Source organism: Fringilla coelebs (genome assembly GCF_963513975.1).
Source record: "Fringilla coelebs genome assembly, chromosome: 7".
NCBI classification, from domain to species: Eukaryota; Metazoa; Chordata; class Aves; order Passeriformes; family Fringillidae; genus Fringilla; species Fringilla coelebs.
Genome location: NC_140035.1, coordinates 31344638 through 31368502, shown reverse-complemented (window position 1 = coordinate 31368502; position 23865 = coordinate 31344638). Strand labels below are relative to the sequence as shown.

At 37.9% G+C, this 23865-nt stretch overlaps 1 protein-coding gene across 3 annotated transcripts in view; it reads left to right on the top strand.

The window, feature by feature from the left end:
* GULP1 (GULP PTB domain containing engulfment adaptor 1) overlaps window positions 1-23865 on the top strand; it is a 142563-nt gene that overhangs the window by 97383 nt on the left and 21315 nt on the right. For all 3 annotated transcript variants that reach the window (XM_084209281.1, XM_084209280.1, XM_084209279.1), the window contains exons 5-9: window positions 4297-4368; window positions 13571-13669; window positions 15812-15949; window positions 17281-17397; window positions 17747-17839. In XM_084209281.1, the coding sequence (XP_084065407.1) occupies window positions 4297-4368; window positions 13571-13669; window positions 15812-15949; window positions 17281-17397; window positions 17747-17839 (519 nt within the window). The remainder of the gene's footprint in view (window positions 1-4296; window positions 4369-13570; window positions 13670-15811; window positions 15950-17280; window positions 17398-17746; window positions 17840-23865) is intronic.

Sequence of the window (23865 nt, the reverse complement as noted above, 5' to 3'; positions counted from 1 at the left end):
TAAAACCTCTGTTGATTTAATATGCTGAAATAGTCTGTTAATTCTTTGCAGCTGCCTTATCCTGCAAATCTTTGCATGTGGAGTGAACGCATCTGGTTGTCTGCTAGTATTAGAGTAGAAACAGTTTGATCTGAGGAGTTTGTCTTGTATGTGGCTGGCCAACAGCTCACTTTCTTCATGGCAAACATCACTGTACATTAAAGGAACACTTAAATGGTCCTGACTGATAGGATCTGTTGGCCTCATAAGAGTTATTCCTGATTGCAGACAGCTGCAAGTGAAATAAGAATGAGTAATATATTAGGAAAATAACTGCTCGTCAGTTTTGTAGGGAATATGTTTGGAAGAATGGCAGACTGCAGTGAAAAATATGTGGTAAAGAAAATTGCTTTAGCTTGCTTTATGTTATACAGAATATTAAATGTCATCTTCTTCCAAATTTAAGTATCCAACAAAAATTCAGTATGATCATGATGAACTTTATAGTAAACAACACAAATATTTGAGTCTCGTGGCATGTCTAAATTATGTATTGTGTTTGTTTGAGTAGGCATATTATGCATGGAATACACCAACCTCAGGAATAATCTTTTTGCTAGCTGCAGGCAGTAAATGGATGTAGCAGTCATATGTAAACATTTTTCAGCTGTATTATGTATTTGAACAAGTTACTTATGTAAAGAACACTTAAGCACTTAATGGGTTTATTAGTTTGCATTTAGGATTAATAGTGAATGATCTAAAGGGAAGCTGTTATTTTCTGTTTCCCTCTTCTGCAGTGAAGTATGGGAGTTGTGTTAGCTGGACTCTCAGGAACCACTTAGGTTTCATATGCTGGTTGTTCTGCATGAGTCAAGTTGCAGAAGGGAACCTCAAATGCTGAAAACAAGCACTGACTTGCCAAGTTCCCATCTAAAGCTATGGATCAGCACTGTTCCCTAAAGGAGCCTGGGCTTGGAAAGGGAGGTTTCACATTTACCCCTTTTGTTTTGGAATTTTTCTTGCAGAAACTCTCCCAAGCTGAATAATTGTATTGTTCATGCCACAGCTAGACCAACTTCCTGATTCAACAAATATTTGTGAGATTTGGTGAGAAAAAATCTGCTGAAAGGACCATGATGAAATGGCCACCTTCCCATTTCATGAGGGTGGTGAGTTAGTTGTTGGTGGCTTCTCCCAGAAACCCTGGTGGCAGTGTGTCTGCTGTGCCAGGGGTTGTACAAACTGCACAGTGACCTTGGCAGCTGAAGCCCCAGCTTTGCAAATACATCTGTTTGCTTAGCTTAACTATCATCAGTAATACCACAGTAATTGGTACCTCATATTAAACAGAAAGTGATGATAGATGAGATGGAAAAGGTACAGAGCATATAAAAAAGCAAGCAATAAAAAGCCTCCCATTAAAACATGAGCTGTTTGTTAAGGCTTTATAGCGTTGTCATTCTTTTGTTACAAACCTGTCTTGGTCTGAAATTCTGTCTATATTTTTCCTCCCCAAACAGAACAGTCCAACTAATACAAATATTCAGAATATCTCCCCTTAATTGCTGGTTCTCCTTTTATTACTCTTACCAAGAAATTAAAAAGGGAAGTCAAGCATGAAATATGTAAGCAATTTTAACAGACCTGAATTAACAAAAAGTACAGTTGCTATTGAAAGAGTTAGAAATAGATGCAAACAGTGCAATCCATAATATAGCCTTGTAATTTTTCTTGGTCTTAACATTTAAGCTACAATTCTTCTTTGTGTATCTGGATTAAATGTGTCTTAATTATTTTCCTATGCTTAATAGTTTGTTAAACACAAGCTTGAATTCCACATCCAGCTCAAAACTGCTGAGAGCAATTGAAATTTTAGTGGCGATGCTTAATGTCAAAAACAACACTCATCTGGAAGAGAGTGAATGACTTATGGAATTCTAGTGGGTTATGTTCTGTAAATGCTGATATAAGGCTCATGGTGTTTCTATATTCTCTGAGTCTTGGTTGTTTATTTCTTTTGTAACTTACTGAGCAAACACAATGAGTTTTTCTTCAGGTTTTGTCAGTCTTTTAAAGTGCTTTCAGCAATTTATCTTTCTGCTTAGAAATCTACTTCTCCCTCCCCTCCATGATCATAAATGGTAATTTCTGGTTTGGGGAACATTGCTATAAGCTTTAAAATTCAGTGACATTTAACAGATTCCCCAGCTGTGGCTGGGGAATTTGATTTTCTGAGGCAGTAGTGTGAATTAGCATGAGGTACAAGCTTCTGGGAAAACTGTATTTGTGGAAGGTACAGTTTGTGGAAAGATTGGTCTGCTGCTGGGATTTACTGAATACAGCAAAGATACCTTCATCCTTCTTGGACTGTTAGCAGGGGAGAGTTCTGAGGAAATGACTGATTCTTTTTTAGCTTTATCAGAGCTTGGTCATCTGGATGGAAGTAAGTAAATAAAAAATGTAGGGCAGCCCTGTGCCCTTCTGGAGAAGCAGCTGCAGGCAAGGCAGCATAACCTGGGGCATCTCTTTGTGTGCATGACCCAGTTCCACCAGAGTCCTGGCCCTGAATCTGTATTGAGAAGTACTGGGCAGCTTACACTGGTACTGGTGCTGCCAGTTTGAAAACAGCACAAGGATTAGGAAACAGCCAGGGATGAAGCATCTCTATCAGCTTCTCCATGGGCAGCTGTGACCTCTGCTCTGCTCACTGAGCCTTGTCCACACCTGCAACTCTTGTTTCCTCTGTTTCTGCAGGATTCCTGCTCTGTGTTTCACATACCTTGAGGTGCTCACAAACTTGCAGCAATTAAACTTCTGCCTCTTGTGTTCTGCCACAAGTTTGCTTGTGTGCAGATATCTGGTAATGTTGGTGTTTCAACCTTCCTCTTAGACTCTCATTGGATCTTACCTGCTGGTTTGGGTTTTTTTGCTCACACGTATTCACTCATCTTTCCCTTTCTGTCTCTGCCACGTGCAGTATCCATCATGTCCAAGAATCATTCTTCCTTCTCAACATGCATTTTGTGCAGCCATCACTTTTCCAGGCAAGATCACCCCCTCAGTCTAAAGTCATCAGAGATGTTGTGTGAAGGACATCAAATCAATAGCAGAGCCTTCTCCTCTGTTCTTCCCAAACCTTGGTTTCCTGGCTGGAGAAGTGTCATCACAGAGAATATTGACAGCAGATGTGTGTGGGGTTTTGATTTACACCGTTGTTTTCAAGGTGGCATGTCATATTTCAGAGTCAGTAGCAAATATCTAATGAGGGTTCATTATTGGTGGAGCTGCACAGTTTCTTTGCAGGAGTACCTTGAACACACTGGCTGCACTAAACATGTTTAACAGAACTTAAAACTCCAGAGTTACTCTGTTTAAGTTATCTGTATCTTGGCAAATTAAAATCCCTTTCAAAATGGCTAGGACTTAAAAATTGTACATGCCTCTGTGTGTCATGGTACACAGAAAACTGTACTTTAGGAAAAAAGCGGGGGGGGGGGGGTGTCTTTTCTTGGAGTTATTTTAGCATATACATGTACATGATGTGACTTAACTGTACCTCAGTGTGAAAATTGGATAACAGAAAATCAATTAGTGTATCACACAGATGGGCTTCAGGCAGGATTATCGTATATTTTGTAACGGCACAGTAGAAGATGAGTGGGACTGTACAGAAAACAAAAGCATTTCAGTGTACAAATAGAGAAATAAGGTCCTTATGCAATATTATGTTTTACATATGAAAACATATGTTTGGTGTTCATGAAAGCCTTACTTGGTAAAAATATGAATTGTAATAGAAACTACTTGAATATGAATCTTGTTTTACATAAGTTGGAGCCTAGTTTCTGTAAATCCATGTTACTATACCAAGCAGCTCTGAGAGGAATATCAGTTCCTTTAATTTCTTACATTGTGTATGATTGTTTCAGTGACAGAATCCAAATGATTAGCTCATGTTGATTCATGGGAAGTATCTTCCATCTGTATTTTGTGTGCATTTTTTTATTATTTTCTAAAAAGAGTTATTACCAAAGTGGTAATTTCCCTGTGGAAAAAGGTACTTGAACTTCTAATTTACAGATTTGTATAGGATGGTTTTTTAAAGTCAATTTTGATAATGCTAATATTAGTATAGAATGTAATCCTTGTTATTTTCTTGATTAGAAATAGCTGTGTGAAGGTTTTTTATTTATCAACTGCTGACACAATTGCCTTTCCAAAATGCTGCTTGAAAATAATTGGAAAATAAGGTTACTCAAGTTGATTAGGCCTTTAAATGCATAACTTACTGCTCACAAATTACAATTTTTTCAGTTTCTAGGCAGTACAGAAGTGGAGCAGCCCAAAGGCACAGAAGTTGTAAGAGATGCTGTTAGAAAATTAAAGGTAAGAATTTTTAATGATACATAAATGGAATGTACTCTTACCCTCTTTTCTAAGACACTCTATAGGTTTTCTAGGTGAATTCACTGGCTCTAGAAGTAGCTGCTTTTACTAATCTCTAGTGTGTAAGTTCTTCCTTATTATGTCTGTATGGTCAGGTGTTCTGCTGTGTACAATATTTAGTTGTCCTACAGATTTTACAGTAATTCAGAAATATTGCTAAAGTTAATATTGATAAAAATATTGAAGAGAACATGAAAAGAAATATATATGAATGTATAAGAATATGTGAAAAGAAATATTGATAAAGTCAATCAAGTTAGTACTTCAGTGGTTAATGCTTCTTCTTTGGGCTTGTTTAGGGCTCCATTAATACAAAGTGAGGGAGCAAGAATTTGTTTTAGCTGCCATCCCCAGCTATGGCTGAGAAAATCAGGCTTTTTCAATTTCCTCTTGGCTACATGTGCTTGGGCACCAAGGGACTTGGTGGACAACTAAAAATATCCGAGTGCAATGACTTGCTGAGGGTTGTTTTCAGTTAACATGGCTTTGCCTTGACTGCTCAGAGCTCTTCAGACACCGTGAGCTGGGGCAGGGAATGCTGATTGTTCCAGTCCACTCCACTGCCTTGTTCCTGTGGAATTGCTTCATGCTTTGCTGCTCTGAGCTATTGGCCCTTCAGTTTACTTAGATGTAAAAAATCTTTCTCCCTGCTATTGCATTTTTCATAACTTTCTTGCAGGCTTTTCATTGTTCATTTGAACAGGTTCCTTAGAAATGGGCAGGAAACGTGGGGAGTCAATACTGAAAAAATTGGTTGTGTTATTATGATATTAAAGAAATGCAGAAAGGAAACATGCGATTACTCATGTAGCTCAGCTTTTAAGGCTCAGTTTTCCCTGGAGAAAGCCATCTTTACAAGATGGATCAGTAATCTTATTAAGGTATTGAAACACATTCTTTCCTGTTGTTTTTCACTCTACCAAAATAGTACAGCTGCCTTTAAAGATTCATTTAGCTGATTCTTGGAGTGTTTTATGCCAAAAAGACTTTATTGTGCTGCAGATAGTTAGTGTCATTATTTCCAGTTGTTTTCAAGAGTTTTAGGATAAGTTTGACCCTTTTTAAAGCATTGCAGCATTCTATCAGTGGAAACAAAGTGAGTTTGTGTACACCTTGTGTAGTTTGTCTTTATAAAATTCCAATACGCCCAGAAAAATCAGTTCTGTGCAGAAATCCGTCACAGTGATATCTTGCTATGGAGCAGCTTTGCTTCTGTTTCAAAGGTGTGTTATTGGACTCCTGGATAAACAAAATGCTGAGTGTCTCTGTCTCACTGCTGGAACCCCAGGCTGGCCTGGGCTCTCACTGATCACTGGAGGCTTTGGGTGGGTTGAATTCCCTGATTTCATACATGGAAATTGTTTCCCCTCTGAGAGAGGGTCCCAAAAGTATTTCAAATAACTGCTCTGAGAAGTGTGGGCAAAGGCAGAAATGTGGTGTGTGTGCTTATGGTGTCACTGGAGCATGTAGATACCTGCTCTAACTTTCTACACACCTTCCCTAAATAAACCACCTTGGAGATAGAAGTCGGAGTAGCTGCTGCCAGAATTACATTATTTTCTTCAAGTTTGGAAATTTGTAGCTTAGATATTGAGTATTGCATGTGGTCTTACATAATCACAAGATTATTAGAGACCCTCCAAAGTAAATAAACATGACTTTAGCAAGGACTCGAAAAATCTTGGAACAGAATTCAGAGAGCAGAATGAAAACACTTATGTTTGAAACAATCCCTAATGAATTGGATACTCATTTGAAGACTGACTTACATTGTTCATCTATAGCTTTTGAAGAGAAGCCTAGAGGTACTGGATATTTTTATTAAGCACACATCTGTAGTTTTTTTTTTTTAGAAAATGCTAATCAAAAATTTTTAAGCAATTAAAACAGCTTGAAAAACTAATGTCGTATTGAAAGAAATGTTGAAGAGATATAAAATATATAAAATTGTTTATGGGTAGGAGAGTTTTTAGAAGACATATGGCTTCTTATGCCATATTTATATATTTAAATTATCTGGACTTGCTTTTAATTGCAATGTTATTAATCATAATTTGGTTTTAATTGAAATGAATAGCTGGAAGAAAACACTTTCTTAATGTTTAGAGCTATTTTTTCAAGTGACATGCATCACTTTAATAAGCTTTTGAAGTCACATGCTCCAGTGATATACAGCCCACGAAGTGCAGCCACCAGAAAGCATTTTTCTTAAGCCCTCATGTCACCAAACTGTCAGAGTCAAGATTTGATATACAACTGTTTACTTCTCTAAATCATCTAAAAGCCCTTAACTCAGCAAAAAAACTTGGGTTGCCCAGCACAGAAACTGCAGCTGCCATGCCACAGACTGATTTTTCCCAGCAGATGGAGCTGATGTTCTACAGAAACATAAAGTATCTTGGACAAACTTTTTCTTGATGCTTCATTGTACTTTTATCCTAAATACAACTTTTATATTTTCTTGACAAATTTTTTGGGACAGCTGCAATTAGATTTTTTTTTTTTCCAAGCAACTATGTTTAATTTTTCTAGAGGATTCTCCAGTAGCTTTATCTAGGTGGGATCTCCTCTTGTGTTTTCCAAGTGCTTGGAACTGTACTGCAGGAGAGAGAAGAAACTCGAACACTAATGTTTTATAATGTCTTTGTTTATTTATTTGTAAGATAAGATGAAGTATAATCAAAATTTGTCACAAAACATGTTTTCCTTCAAGTTTTCCAGTCAAAGTGGTTTCTAGAATGAAACAAAAACTAAAGCAATGGCACCCAGATGCTGTATCCAAACATGCCTATGCTATTTAAATGTCTACTCATTGTCAATTCACACTTTATTTTAGCAAATGGAATGATTACTTCCCTTGATTGGTGAAGTTTATCACTTCTCAATCAGACTGTAAGAATGAATTTGATCCTTCTTATGAAGTGTTGGAAGGGTTGCCAGAGGTGGAAGCAGGTAGAAAGAGCAGCAGGACAGATGGAAGAAGCAGCATAAACAGAGCAGTGGTAAGAAAGCTGCATGGAGGGGTGTTAAGGAGAAACCAGAATAAACACCTGAGTTTTGGGCTGTTTCTTTTATTCTTTTACAGTCTTCCAAGGCATGTTTTGTTAGGGCCAAACTTAAGGTTGTTTGCTTACCCAGCTTTCAATTAATTATCCTTTTTTTCTTCCACTGTTCTTCTGTAAGTGGAGATGACCAGACAAAATGCAAATAGAATGAATCACTTTGAAACGACTTGAAATATTTTTCATCATGTCCTTGACCTCTAAGGATGCACAGAGTGAAGAGTGCTGGTTCACACACTTCCACACATGCAGAGATGCTGTCCTGCTGCTGCCCTTAAAGGACCATCTGTGGATATTGTTCTGAGCTCCCTCCCACGTTAAAGCTCAGTTTAATTTGTTGTTAAAAGGACAGAGGAGGAGGGTGGAGTACAGAGAAGCCTTTAATATTGGGATAAAGAGATTTGCAGCCAAGCCTTCCAGCCATGACTGCTCTCTTTGAAGTATTGCAGAAAGCAGAATTTGTGGTTCAGGACCAGTCAAGGACATCTTGAAGACCAAAGCAAGTCAGATGAGAAGAGCTGAATAAGAAAATACCTGTTTACCCTGCCTCTCAAAAAACCTGAAATTAAACCCTGCCCCTTCCTCTACCTCCCACCCCCCCAAAAAAATCAACCAAAACCAACCAACCAAACTGGGGGGGGGGGGGGGGGGGAAATCAAAAATCAACCACAGAAAAAAAAAAACCCACTCAACAGACCCCTAAAACTCCATGCCACAGACAAAATGACCAAAAGATCTCAAAACAGCAACAACAAAGCAGTCCACCCCTTAATAAAACAAAGCACAAAAAATGAGAGATGGATAAAAGACTGCACTGTATTGTCTTTTACGCTGTGGATTATAGATGGATAGCTCTCCTCTCAGTCCAGTGTGTGTCTGCAAAATCTAATACAGCCTGTTCCATACACATACACTTCTGGATGGCTTTTTCCCTGCCAAGATGATTCTTGAGAGACTGAATTTTGCTTATTTCACCCTTTTCCTCCTCTTGACAGCTGTTTTTCAGAGGTCATCATTTCATTATGCCCACATCACATGCTCATGGAAGTTTGGACCATAACATGACCAATTAGATGAAATGAAGGCACTGCAAAAAAAAAACGGGTCCTGTTGGGTTTTATTCAGACATGCTTTCTTATGATGAATGTTGTAATAAAAAACAGGAGGAAAAGCATTTTTTCCAAGACAGGTTATAAAGCTGTTTCCCAGCTTATCCAACAACCCTGCCCTAAGCCAGGGCTTGTTTTAGGTGTGAGGTGCAGTGTCTGATTTGTCACTGGTCACCTGCATTAAATGAAGGAGTTGAACTTCTCTTCCCTGGGTGAAGATTAGCACCCAAATCACAGGAACATCTCCCTTTTCATGTCTCAACTCTTTTTAATTAAGTCTTGAATTGTGCAGGGATGTGTAAATATTAAAGAGCAGCACATAGTTTTGATTGCATGGCTTAAATTGATTTATAGATCTATAGAGGTAATTAGTCTTAACAATTAATTCTTTAGCTCCAGTTCCTGGCTGTCTTGAAACATGATTTTTTTTCCTCATGGCATTTTTGTTGGTTTTGGTTTGATAAGACTTGATATCTAAGCACATCAAATTTAATTTTACTAACACTCTTAGAGTCTGCATTTTCCCCTGCTGCTGTGATAAATTGCAAAATATATGGACGGGTTTTCTTTCTTCCTTTTTTTTTTTTTTATTTTTAAAGCTAAGTTAGACCATAGAAAATAGGTTTATTTGTATCTGTTCCTCCCCCTAAAAATGCCATGACAATATAATGTTATTTCTGAAGCAGCTGAACATAAACTAGCCCATCCCACTGAGCTGGACCAAACCTGGGGTTTGTGCCTGAGAGCATTATATGTACAAACAGTTTAAGAATTTGGCCCATCATGTCTCTTCCCAAGCCATGCTGTGATTCATTATAATTTTATATAATTTTCCATTTTTATGCCAATGGGAGGCTTCAGATTTTTACCCTCTTAAATAATCTTGTTACTGTGTGAGATACAAATATTATTTGGTTTCAAATGCGTGCTGTTAGGAAAATATAATGCTTGAACATCTCCCAGGTCCAGAGGTCCCTTGGGGTTCTCCTTAGGTAGAAGGAATGACTAGAAATAAATAAAAGAGAGAATTCCTGATACCTGAGTCGGTGATGGGATGTACTGGTCAAACCCTGCACAAGTTTGGGAGGTGGCTGAATGTGGCACTCTGGAGAATGTCAACTATAAAAGAAATTGCTGATCAGTATCTGTGTGCTGTTACTGCACAAGACAGTGGCAGGGAAAATGCTAAGAAAGGAACTGCCACAGATTTTCTGAATCAATCTTTGTGTGTTCACTGCACCCAAATGAGCTTTGATTAAAGAAAGTTCATTTGTCTGGATGTCTGTATGGAGGGGGTTCTCTTGTGCTTGGTTTCTTTCACCATTGGCCTGGGATTGATTTTGTGGAGCGTCTTAAAGTGGGTTTTCCAGCCCTCTGCTAACTTTGCTAAATATCTTCTGAATTTTTTCTCCCTTTTGTCAATATCCTTCTGCATTTGAAACCCTCAGCAGATAACATTTGAGCAGCTGATGCAGTGCAGCCACTGTTGTCATCTTAAGGATCTCTTTGAAACACCTTCCCAGTTTTGGTTTCATGAGGACGTCCTCAGTTAGTGGAAGTCCTGCAATGTTATCAGACTTCATTCTTCCATCCTCACAGAGTAGTCTCCTAAGAACCAGAGTTTGTTGCCACGTGTGGGGTTTGCAGGGCTGTTTGTAGGAAAACAAGGGGCTCTGTTGGGATGGCAGCCTGTGCTGTTCTGGTTGATGAGGCTTCTCTCTGTTATTTGCCCCTTCATCAGTGTTCGTGGGCTGCAAGCTTCCTCTGTAGCAATTTTAGATTTCAGATCATTAGTTCGTTTTCTCCCCTTTTTTTCCCCCTCTCATTTTTTCTGCTTGCAGATTTTATCAGTAAATTTTTTTTCTTCTGGTCATTGTTCAATAATGTCATGCTTAAGAAATAAACCCTGCTGGAATACATTAGAAACATATCTTCCCAATGACAATTTCCTGTTTATAACTACATCTGGAGACTAATGTAACTAACTTAACTCATACTTTCTTTCTGTTGCTCCACTTTCTTAAATACAAGTGGCATGCAAAATGCAGATGCTTTGTCTACTTGGACAAGCTGCATTTTTTGTAAAATATTGTTCATCATTAGTTTCATCTCGCTTGAATTATCTAGTTCTTGAACTGGATTTCTGCTTCTTGAGAGTGGAGACGTGGTAGGGTCAGTTTGTTCACTCTTTTTTTTTTGGAATTGGCACAGAACTGCTTTCTGGAACTTCCTCAGTGTTGTAAGTCTTCTTGACTACTTGGAGCAAGCTTTGGCCAGCTGTTCTAAAACTTGTGCAAGCTATTCACATCACTTACTTTAAAACCTTTTTCTTTAAAACTTCTTTTCTTTAAAAATGACAACTTTTTCATGTTGTAGCTGTTGTTTGAGACTCTGAGATGATTGCTGTTGGAAAATCAGACATTCCATCATCATTCTCAATATATACCATGAGTTTAATGCGGTAAAATCCAACAGTATTTATGCTTTCTCTTCACTACTGCACAGAAATTCTCGTGCATGGCTTCTTGGCATAGGGACAAAATTTCCAAAAGGTCAGGATTTGCTCGAGTTCCAGGCTGTTTCAGGATGAGTTGAGTCCCAGGGTTGTCTGTTCCATGGGTGTCTTCCTGGGCATCAGCGAGTGCATTGGAGTTGAGATGTCCAAACTTTCTGGGTGATCTTTGGATCTTGTAGTGATTCAATTTAACCTGGCAAAGTACAGAACACTGAGAAAAGGAATCACACGTGTCCTCCAAGTCCCACCCACTAAAGGGACATCAGGAAATTACAAATCAGAGAGGAAAGCTGGTGGGTGCAGCTAATGAATAAATCCATGATCTGAAAATTATATAAAGACACTTTAAATTTTATATTCATCTTGGGGAGGGGGGAAAAAACCTGTGCAAATAAAGCAATAGTTGCCCTGTCTTTTTCTTATTTAAGCACAGACTAAAGGCTAAATTTGCAGTGTAAAATTTAGGACAGATTTTGTGTGGTTTAATGAGTGATTTTTATGTAATAAAACATATTTTTGCTCTGTAGTTAATTTTAATACTTTAAAGTCAACAGATCAAAATGCTGTAAATCAGCAGTTATGATTTTTAAAATTTTATTCTCTAAAAAATTTCTTTTAAAAAAATAAAATATGCATATGGAATGGTACACCTTAATAAAGATACAGGGATTAATGTGTGTTAAAAGTTAATTTAGCAAGACATGGGCTTGAAGCTAAATTCACAGATGGGAAAAGGATGAGTTGCAAGAGGCAAATACATCATGCTGAAGAGGCAGAACTAGAATTTATATTTTCTTGACTCTCAACTAATTGGTTTTCACAAGTAAGTCATCCTGTATGAAATATAAAATACTTTATATTTTATAAAATTCTTGGCCTGTGACTGTAGCATTTCTAGATGTTTAAATGCAAAATAGTCATTTATATTTAAGAGTTTGTTTTGAGAATGGCACAGAGTGGTTTAGATGGGGGGATAGTTGTTTGGGGTTCTTGAGGTGGGAGGGTGCTGTTTGTTTTACCAAGTGTGTGATACTTATCAGCTATTAGGGTGCATTAATCAGTAATGAAGTGTCTGGGTAAGTTCTGTTACTGTGTGAAGTTCATAGGATCAATTATAAATTAATCAAAGCTCCAATAAGTATGCCTTCAAAATGAGGAATCAAATTGAGAAGAAGGGAAAAACAGGTTCATTTTGTGCTTTTAGGGTGGTTCTGCAAACTAGTTAATAATTTGCCATGAATGAAGCTGCCTGTAAGCAAAATGAAATAAAAGAGATTAACAGTCATATTGTATAAAGCACTTGTGTTATGGGAAGATTTTCCAAGTACTAGTTGGAAAAGGATCAGAGCAAAAATCCAAACCCTGAACTATCACTTAAATAAATAATTAATTGCAATCAGAGTTTTTCAGGATTAGTGGGAGAGGTGTCAGTTGGCTGCAGCCGAGCACCTCATAATCACAAGGCAGCTCAGGCTTGTGTCTTCCAGGTCTGATAGGACAGCACCCTTGGTGACACCCTGGATTCTTGCTGGCACTGAAAGCCATTGTCCACACTGGCTTCTGACACAGAGCATTTGTACTGGTGGGGATTACACACCCAGTTCATTCTTGAATGGGAATGTTGGAGATGATTGTGTTCAAACATAGAGCTCTGAAGCAGAGACTCCAACTTCTGGCCTTTAGTGGATTATCACCTTATTTATGCATTTGAAAATGCCATTCCAGGCTTGGGAGACTTGGGAGTAAAAGGGCAACATTTTGCTCTGGTAACAGAAAAATACAGAGCAATCACATATATTTGCTAAGAAAGATACCCAAATTCAGGGCATTTCTTAATTGTCATGCAGGGGCAAATTTGAGATACTGTGCTGATTTTATAGATAGTGTTCATGAGAGAAAGAGTGAAAGGTAAGTCTTGAAAAGGAGATGGAAAAGGATGGAAGATGTATTGGATAGGAATTATTACCCAACCCAGTCATGTAAAGTGCTGTCTAACCACCATCTAGTGGGCTGCAGGCAGATAAATTCTGAGAATAAAATAGACCAAGTACTTCTTAGGCATTGGCAACTGTAGTGCTTTCAAACTGACCCCATTCAAAACAACTGATGGAATATCTTGTAGGGTACTTCCAGATACTCCTTTATGCACAAGTGTGGGAGTGACAAGTATTTGATGCATGCAAGATCTTCAATTAAATGCATAAAGTTTCAGGGGAACATGCTAAGTAATTTTAAAATAATTCTCCCTGAATTTTAGGAACAATCTGTAGTGTGCAGTTAGAAACACTGGTCTGTGCCCAAGTGAGACTCTTGGAATAGTTGGTGTTGTTTATGGGAAGTTTATTGAGGAAGGAAGGAAGCAACTTCAGGTGGAGGGAGTTGAGAGAAAAGGAGAAGCAATAAAAACAAATAAACTTTCTATTTATGTGATTTCTGTTGTGCTTTTTGTGTTTCAGTTTGCAAGACATATCAAGAAATCTGAAGGCCAAAAGACCCCCAAAGTTGAGTTACAAATCTCAATCTATGGTGTAAAAATTCTAGATCCAAAAACCAAGGTAAGAAAGCTACATGGGGTTTTTTCATGCTAAACTAGTAAATATTTGTTTCACTCGTTTTAAGGTTTTCATTGTTTAGTATTTTTTTAAGTATTATAACAAAAGCCATTCTGTTGATGGAAAAAATATTTTAAAATAGCATATTTTGTTACAACACCTGGGTGACATCTTCCCAGGAAGGTACATGATAGTCCTGAAGGCACACTGTAGCTAATGTGGCATTCAATTTTTTTAATCCTTTCACATCAGGACTGCTAGGCTTTGAGGAAGATGAAAACAATGAGCTAAATAAATGTTGACAGTGCATATGATAAAAATCTTTTCCTATATATGTTGAATTTGGAAGATTCTTTTGTTCCTGCTTCTTAATTGTGGAGTACTTGCTGCCTTCAGGTCATGACAATGCTTTTTCTCAAATGGTAGCTGTAGTTCAAAGCTTGCAGCCCATTTTTGCTTCAGACTCTTCACACAACCAGAACTCAACAGTTCCCACATAAGCAGAGGGGACAAGAAATATCTATGTCAAATTTAATTGGAGTTTTTGCATCTTCTTTATGCAGTAGGGCATAAGGAAAACCCCAAATCCTGGCAAAAACTGTTTTAAAATAACAGTTTGAAATGCTGAAAGATCTTAGCCCTCCTGCAGAGATTAGCAGAAATCTGTGGGATATATGTTCCTGGGGGAGTAGGAACATTCTGATCTCTTAGTAATGTTGTTATTACAACTCAAGTAGTAATCAACTGTGAGCAGTCTTTTTATCTCCCCCACTTTGTTTCTTGTAGCTGCATGTAAATTTCAATTGAGCTTTCCTTCTTTTTGCACGGTTTATAAATGCTTTAGGAAATTCAATTTCATGTTATCAGCACTAATTAAACTCTTTTTTGCAGTGTGTTTTTCAAACAAAGCACTTCAGTAGGAATATTGGGTTTTAGTCAGATAGTGGCTATTAATGGCAGTAGGAACAGGAGGCCAGCTCATCTATCAGGACCTGATTCTATGCTTAGCACTCAAAAAAAGGATTATAGAAAAGTGCTTCTGTCCTTAAATGATATGAAATAATTATATGGATCTGTAAACCTCACAGTGCCAGGGCAAGCACACGTTATTATTTCTGTGTGTTAAAGAGCTACCACAGGAGAGGGATTTGGGACACGGCAGAAATTGAATACTCAGAACAGCTGAAAAGACTGAGAAAATGAACTCACTTGGGGCAAGGGGAAAAGATTGCCCACAGGGTGCATTTCTTGGCTATGGGGTTGTCTGCAAAGAGGGCATGGCCTTGCTTATGGGCTTACAGCAAGCTGGGAACCCCAGTGCTGCACATTTTTTAATAGACAATAGTTCACATCTAAAAGACATATTTTCCTTTACAGCAAATACTTCTTTCCCATGTAATAAGCCAAATAAAATAAAATACCAAGAAGAGACTTGCTGAAGAAAAACAACAAAAAAAAACTAGCTGAGATAGTTTATTTCAGTCTTGTCAAGCTCTTGCAACTGAAGAGCAGTGCCATTGCAACTTTTTAAATGGCTGGAAATTGCTTTTTAATGGAAAATTAAATACAGTAGCAGAAATGTACAAATAATAATGCTTAAAAGCTGCTTATATGGCACCCCAAGTAAACAAGTATTTGTGTGTCAGATTTATTTCTCTTTACTTGATTAGCAAAGTCATTTTATTTCTGTTTTCTATATTTAATGTAGCAAAGGACTCATTTCAGTAAATCCATTTTAACAAATCTTGGGAGATGATGAAATTTAAAGATCTTGTGCACCTGGAAAAAGAACAGATTATTTTACATAATCAGGCCCTAAATAAATTGCAGAGGGATGCAAAGCAACAGTAAAACCAATTTTCTAGAACAAAAATTACTATCCAAATAAACACTTCCAGATAAATGCTGTCCAAATAAACTTCCTGTTTACATTCAGTAAAAACAGGAGCAGTTTTTAGATGAGTTTGCTAACTTCTGTTATGCTTTAAGTCCATTTTTGGGTCCTCTCATGTGCAATAAGAGGCATTCAAAAACATTACTGCAGCTTGCCTGCTCTTATGAGGAAATCCAGAGCTTTTCTTTGTGCATCTTTATCCTAAGCGAGTGCTGGAATTTCTTTAAAGTTACCATTCTGTCTGTTTGCAGGAGGTCCAGCACAACTGTCAGCTCCACAGGATATCTTTTTGTGCTGATGACAAAACTGACAAGAGAATATTTACTTTCATCTGCAAAGACTCAGAATCCAATAAGCACCTGTGCTATGTGTTTGACAGTGAAAAGTGTGTAAGTACACGGGACGCTCTGCAGGGCTCGAGGGCACTGTGCTGCTGGTGGCTCTGCCGTGAAATGAGGTGGGAATGGTCAACAACACACAGCCTGCCTTTTAACTGGGACACAGTTTTTCATGCCAGTATGGTGTCTTGCAATTTAGGTGCATTAAATTAAGGAAGAGTCCCTTTCTTCAGTGATGTGAGGTAGTTTTCTGGGATAATTTCTCTTGCTGCCCAGCATTCTCCCATCCTGGGGAAAGCATCTGCAATACTCTTGGAGAACAGGCTCCCTCCCACCAGGCTTGAGATGTTTGCACAGCTGTTTGCAAAGATTATTGCAGCTCTGGGGCTGAGATACCCTTGCAGGCTTTTCTGCTGATGTGTCTGTCTCTGGTTTTAGTGTTGGGGGTTTTGCATGTTGTTTGTTTTTTGGGGTTTTTTATTATTTTATCACAGCAAGGTTCTCCCTTCTTTGTCCACCCCTTTCCCTGTCACATCTCTCAAGTTTAACACCACAAAGCACTCCCAGGCAAGTTATTGCACCAAGAACTGACATTCTCTGGTGTCTGAGAGTTTATTTACCCTCTCTGCTAAAGTTCTAAGCAAATGGTGTATCCATATGTTCACCTTTTATTGGTCCTGCTTTGGAATCACTTGTTTCTGAAACCTTGGTGTCCTCCATCAGCTTCCTGTAGGCTTATTTTACCCCCATCATTTTTGACACAGATATTCTGCACTGACTGTATAAACACATCATAGCATAGCATGTGAATCAGCATAGAACTAGTAAATTATTATACTTTGCACATACAAATGCAATATCTGCGGATTTTTTTTCTGGATATATGTAGTTGGAAATAATTGGGCAGTTAAATACTTGTCTGCAGTACCCTGAGTGAGCTTTTATAGTACTCACAAAAATAAGTGTTGAAATCCAGATTTAAAATCAATAGGGGTCAAAATATCCATTGGCATGAAAACATTATTTCATTAAATCTAAAAGACTTTATTTCACGATTGAACAGACTGTAAATGCTTCAGAAATCATCAGGAAAAGCCATTGTACAGTATGGTATCTGTGCTTATAGAAATTGAAGGCATAATTTATACTGCTGAGTCTCCTTTCTTTATCCAAAGTATTTTTACATTCTTTCATAGCATTTTGCCAAGGTATTTTGCTGAACGGTGTTTGTGATGCTCCTTTGTAGTGTTGGCTCCATGGTGGATGGGGCAAAGCCTTTGGATATGATACATGGTATAAATTATCTTGTGATAATCTGAAATTAAAGCATCTCCAGCAAATATTCCTAATTTACTAATTTCAGTTTTATGTTTTATGTAAAGGCAGAAGAGATAACTTTAACAATTGGTCAAGCATTTGACTTAGCTTACAGGAAATTTCTGGAATCCGGAGGAAAAGATGTTGAAACAAGGAAACAAATTGCAGGTTTACAGAAAAGAGTAAGTTGTGAACTATTTTGTTTTTTCTAAGAGATAAAAGTACATGCTGTTGTATTTGTATTAGCTGCTTTTTATGGAAGCATAATTTCCAGCATTATTCTCAGATTGCTAAGGTAAAAAAGAGACTGAAAAAAAAGCTCTTTTAAAATATTTTATGTTTTGCTGTCCTCCAAGGACACGAAAAAGAAAGTTTGAAATATGGAGGATACTGAAAGTGTTTTATAGTCAGATAAAGAGTTAAAGCCTGATTCTAAATCACCAGATCTCTGATGAAACTTATGTTCAGTGGATGCTGTTGTTGAAGTCCATGACTATCCCAATAGCTGTTGAATAACCACTTGCTTTGTAGATTCAAGAATTAGAAACTGAAAATGCAGAACTGAAAAATAAAGTCCAAGATTTGGAAAACCAGTTAAGAATAACACAAGTGCACGCATCTCCAGTAAGTACCTGACATAACCCTTGTGTCTGGGGTCACTCTGTATTTATAATCACTTGATGATCATTCTGAGCATCCCTGCTGTTCCCAGAGATTGCCATTAACATGCAGTGACCAAGGAGCACATCTGCTGAAGGGCAGTGTCAGTAACAGTGACAGAGGGACAAGCCAGCAGAAGTGCAAATTGCAGTCTCTGCAGTTGTGGCTCTTCCATACCTATTTGTTGCTGCCTGAGGACAATAAATGCACCCTCGAGTAGAGAGCTGAATGTGCCAGCTGAGGGTGAAAAACTGTTCTGCACTGAAAGGATCCAGTTCCTAAATGCTGCTTGGGAGCTCCTCCCACCTTTGTCACAATAGCACGTGGTCACCTGTGATGACAACCTGCCTGCCAAGGAGTCCTTAGGTCTTGGGAGCTAATGCTGGGTGGTAAGGAAAGAGGAGCAAGGGTGGGTTCCTCTCTGCAAATTCCAGCTCTGCAGTTCCTCTAGATAATCAGAAGCTTGTTTAAATTGCTGGCTGCCACTTCCTGACACCTAGGCAGGGCCTCCAACAATGCAGGTTGCACTGCAGACTGATCCCAATGACTTCCCCCTTCTCACAAGTGTGTTCCATCTGTACAGCTTTAGGCAGCTGTCAACATCCAATTTCTTAATGTATGTGTGACAAAATGTTACAAGGGGAGCTGCTTTTCAGCTGTGCATTTTGGACTGCCTTGTTCCTGCCTTGAATGTTCACCATTTCCCCTTAAATAGATGTTCAAAAATGTGGGCAGTGTAAAAGCCTGTTTGCAGTGGTGCTGACAGTTTCTCAGTAGGGTCTGTACGCTGTTTATGTTGATGAGATGCTGGTTCCCATGAGGGACTGCCATTTCATTTTACTGAAATCTACGTAGAGGAGAAAGCACCATAAATTATAAATACTGTGCAACCACCACAGTGAACATTTTAAATTATGAATGTCTTCTCACTTATGAAGCATTCAGTGATAGGTAATTAATTTTAATGCTAAATTTAATATCACGTTAGTCAATTCTTTAATCTTTTATTTTCCTCAATTGGGATGGCAGTTTGTTTTTATTTATGAATATAATAACTAAATGTATATTTCAATGCAAAAAATCAGGCTCTTAAATGCATTGCAAGCAATTATTTTCTTTCATTTAAATAACTTTGTCATTTCATTAAGCAAAAAGAGAAAGAAAATTATTAATAATGCCCAAAAAATATCCAGTAGTTTGTGATTTTTGGTGTCTTTTAAGACAATGGTTGCATTCCATATTAAAGCGTTAAGATCTAAATTTGTTAATTTGATGGCCACTTGTAAACTCTTTCCCTGGAGGGTGTTTTATTGTCAATTACTATTGGTACAGTGAATAGGCATATTGCTTAAATAGCACTTGTGCTGTAACACAACTATAGATAATTATTGATATTAATTAATTCGTTTCAATAATCACTGTTGGCTATTAATTTACATTTTTATTTTATTGCTTTATTTACTCCTTAATCTTTAAAATGAAAGCTCCAAACATTTCATGTCACAAATGTTTACAATTGCAGTAAGAGCCACCCAAGAGCCTCTTCAACATCTGCATCCATTCTGGCATGAAATATTTCTGTAAATGGATGAGTGTTGGAACAGGGTGCCCAGGAGGTTCGAGCTCTCTGTACTCTTGGAGATGCTGGGCCTTCCCTGAGCATGGTCCTCAACAGCCTCAGCAAACTGGATGCTGCTTCAAGCAGGAGTCTGGATGAAGCTCCTTTCCTTGTACAGGATTCTTCCATCAGCTGTGCAGCCAAAAATTAAAACAAGACAAAACCAACCAACCGAAACCAAGCTCATTTTTAGGAAAAGGTCTTTCTCAACTCCAGGCCCACAGCTGTTCCCACCAAGCCCTATAGACTTTGGCAGCTCACCAAGAGGCAGCTTTCAGGCAGGTCCTTTTAAAGCAGGTCTTGTGGAGATGGTCAATCAGAGCTCTCAGTGTGCTGGTGTAGGAGGAGCTCCATGGCAGTGCAACTGCTAGGCTGAGAATGAATGAAGGAATGGGATGATGAGGTTGTCAAGTGACTTCAGTGCAGAGAAAACCAGAAAACTATTATATTTAATATAAATTATTATATTAAATTAATATATTTTATTAGATATAGTATTTATTAAAGATAAAATTGTTATATTTTATATAAATATTAATTTTTAAGGGAAGTTTGAGTCCGTTAAAAGGAATATCAGTCAATGTGCCTGGAATAGCAGTGAATGTGGTGACATCTATCTCCTTTTTTACTTTGTGAGCAACAAATATGTATGAAGGAACAAAATTACAAACAATTCATAAGACAATTGATTCCCTGTTGTAGCTTGCAATTAATTTTTTACCCTTTTCATTCAGATCAACTTTAATTTCAAGTATGATTCTGCAAAGTCTCAATTCCTATCAGAAAAAAAGTGGTGCAAAAATTGCTTTCTCCCTATTTCCACATAATTTCTGTAATCTAAAAGGTCACTTCAGTTTTAAAATAAAAAAATGGTGATTTTTTTTCTGAATTTAAACAAAAAATATTAGTACTGCTGCTGCTCTGTCTTCAAAATTAAAGTAACAGATCTATATTGTGATTATTTTCAGAGTAAACTTTTCAGATCTGCTGATATTTTCTGAACTAAAATAGCTTAAATGAAGCTGAATATCCAACATGGGAATAATACCTTGTTTGAGCCCCTTTCTAAGCACTTTTGGGTGGATGGGGAAAGCTTCCTTCACTGCAGATAGTCTTGGTATTGCATGCTGTGAAAGTAAGATAATTGTCCTTGTGATTTAGAACAGATTAATTAAACTTGAAGTTTTAAGTTTTCTTGCATTTTTCATATCACACTGTTGAATCATGCAGGGATGCCAGTACCATAAACAGCTTTCTGAAGCTTTTCTTAGCCATAATAAGCATTTTGATTTATTTATTTTTTTTTATCTTTTATGGCTGGAGGTCCTTATCTGGCAGTCCAGCTCTTCTGGGTGCTGAGGTCTAGGGAAAGGATTGTTCAGTGGTCAAAGGAAAATTAAAGCCTTGATCCTTGACACCTTATGTGATAAAAGAGCACATGCCTTTAAGTGTCATCACAGCAGTTTGTAAAGAAATGTTCAATTTCAGAAGCAAGCTACAGACAGTTAAAAGTTGCTTCTGTTTGTGCTTAAACAGTACCTTGGATTTTCACAGCTTGTGCTTTCCTTTTTGTGTCTGATTGTCTGCATGCTGCTTGTGCTCTCCCAAGGTTTGCAGATGTGCTCCAGGGGCTCCCCTGTCACACAGGCTGGTGGCTGAGCCCTTGCTGGTCAGTGCCTGGCCACAGCAGCCCCACCAGCAATGGGACTGAACAAGGATCCCCTTCCCAGAGCAGGGGGTGCTGCAGGGGCCTGTGCTGGCAGGGCACAAACAGGGCAGCAGAAACATGGACATCACTCTGGGCTGTGTCCTCTGCTCCCTTAGAGCCCATCCCAGTGAAGCCAGGGGGTCTGAGCAGGCACAGAGTCAGGCTGGCAATGGGAGAGGAGACTTAGGGGATTTTGGAGTTTATTGCACCTCTAGTGTGACACAGTGCTGTGACAGACAGCACATGATGTCACTGTCATGCTTTCTGTGGTAAGATACTGATCCAGGACAGGATGGCTTTCCCACCTGGCAGACACTGGGAAGCCATGGTACCATGTGCAGGCAGTGCCAGTCTATAATTTCTTTATTCCTGCTTCTGAGGTGCATTGATTAATCATTCTAGACACATTAGTCTTCCTGTTAGTTTTTAATGAAATGAAGAAGGGAGAAAACACCTCAGGAAATTTGAAGTGCAGCAGTTTTTTTGTTATTATATCACTGATTTGTGTGACTTGGGGTTTTTTTTGGTTTCTTTTTTTAAAAAGCAAACCAATTCTGCTCTTTTTGACAGCTCAGTCTTCTGATTCACAGATCATTTTCCCACAAGCAGGACCAGATTACATTTCCTGTTTTCACTTCAGTCTCAAAAGAAAATAGAGTGTGAGAGCATCTTTAAACTGTGGATGGATAATTTAATACATGTATGGTTTAAGCATCTGGTTTACTGCACATTAAAAAAAACACAAAAATTGTTTCAACATGTTTCAGTTCTAAACAGATACATCCAGGCTGTCCTTTGAAACCAAATTTCTATCTTCCTGTTGTCACTGAAAATAGGTTTGTAGCTAAATATGAGGTGAAACCATTTGCTCAGGATCAAATTAATACTATCAATATTTAAGATTCATGTCCTCTTTTATTTCTAAAATATTTTTAAAACTTCTTGTCTTTGTAGTTTCACAAATTATGACAAAATGTGATATGCCAGGCTAGACTGCAATGTGTGGCTTTGCTGACAGATTTATTCTCTAAAAGGAGTTTGCCCTGTGCTCACATGTTGAATTCTTGAGTAATAGAGTTGAACACTTTCTTTGCAAAACATAATACTACAACACCTTAATCTGCTAATCCTTCACATCAAAATGTGTACAAATTGGTGACCTATCCAAAAATCCATACGTGGTCTAACTAGGAGAAGAAAATGCAAGCAGTGCATTTTACTTTAAGTAAACTTAAAGCTTCATTTTAAGCACAGAATCAAAATTATTTTTAGTTGATAATTTCATAAGAGAGAACATTTTTCCAGCTGAAATATCTGTCACTAATTGTTTTAATTAATATGTTTTAGGTTATAACAGTGAATTGGAGTATTAGGGAGTTTATTGTGAGTCCTCAGTTGCTCTTAAAAAAAATCAGAAACAAAACCCAAACACAAGCAAAAAAAACCTTCCATATTAAAATTTAAAGTAGTAGTAATTTAAAAATTTGGGGATGACTTAACTCTCTCCAGTTCATAAGTATTGCAACTTAAAGGCTTGATTGGGATGTACAAAGGGAAATTCAGTTTGAAACTGCTTTTCTGATGATTGCAGGCTTTTTGCAGGCCAACTAAGGGTTTATTTGAGGACATATTTTAAAATAATACTGACAGAGTGAAACGGGTGCAAAATATGTGTGTGAATAATGCAATTACCTACCCTTTGCATTTTTGCAGTGTGTAAATAGCTGAAAAGCATTGACAGCAATCAAGTTCTGCTTTTCAGGGATACAATTGCCATCAGGATTGTCTCCTTACTTGTTTGTTAGTGTCACTAGGAAAATTTTTCTGTAGCTGCTCTAAATCTAGCCATATGGCCAAATCAACATCAATCTAATTTAGGTGTTTTTTCTGTCAGTTCATAAACTCTATGGGAAAAATAAAATTTCTTTCTGAACCTATAAAAGAAGCCATTAAGACAATGAGATCATAGTTGGAAATGAAAGAGAGAAAACTGGATTGTATAATAAAATACTTTTGCATAAAATTTACTGTGAAAGTTGAACATCAAATTATCAATCTTCACTCTTTTTCTCTCAGGATATTGTAGCTAATTAGATTTACATTTGCTCAGCACATTCAGTAAATAATAAAGTGCTTAGTGATCATGTTCTCTGCATTCGAGTCGACAGTTTTGAGCAGTCCTCCTAGAACTTTGAGAAGTTAGTCCCTCAGATGAGTGTGTTTGCCAATGCAGGGGTGTTATGCAACAGGAACTATCACTTTTTTTGGTGCTCTGAGTGGCTCTGTCGAGGACATGCAATCCCAAACTAAGTTTCCTTAGTTTGCCTCTGGAGCTGCACTTCCATGTGCCATGGGAAATGTTGGCATGGAATATTTCCTTTGTCTCGCTCCTTTGCACGCACTGCTCAAGTTTCTGTGACTTGTGTATCTGTTGTTTACTTCTCATCTGTTTCAGTGGCTTGGCAATGCTTTAATCACTGATCTTTTTTGCATTTGGTCTTGATTATGTGAGGACTATTGGATTCTCATCCCGTTGTTAGCCCGTGGGGACACTGCTGCAGTTTGTGTCCCCAGGAGGCTTTGGATGCTGCTGTGTGTAACTGCAGCCTCCAGAGCTCAGCACAGCCCTGGTACATTTGGCTCACATCCTGTCTTACTTGCTGC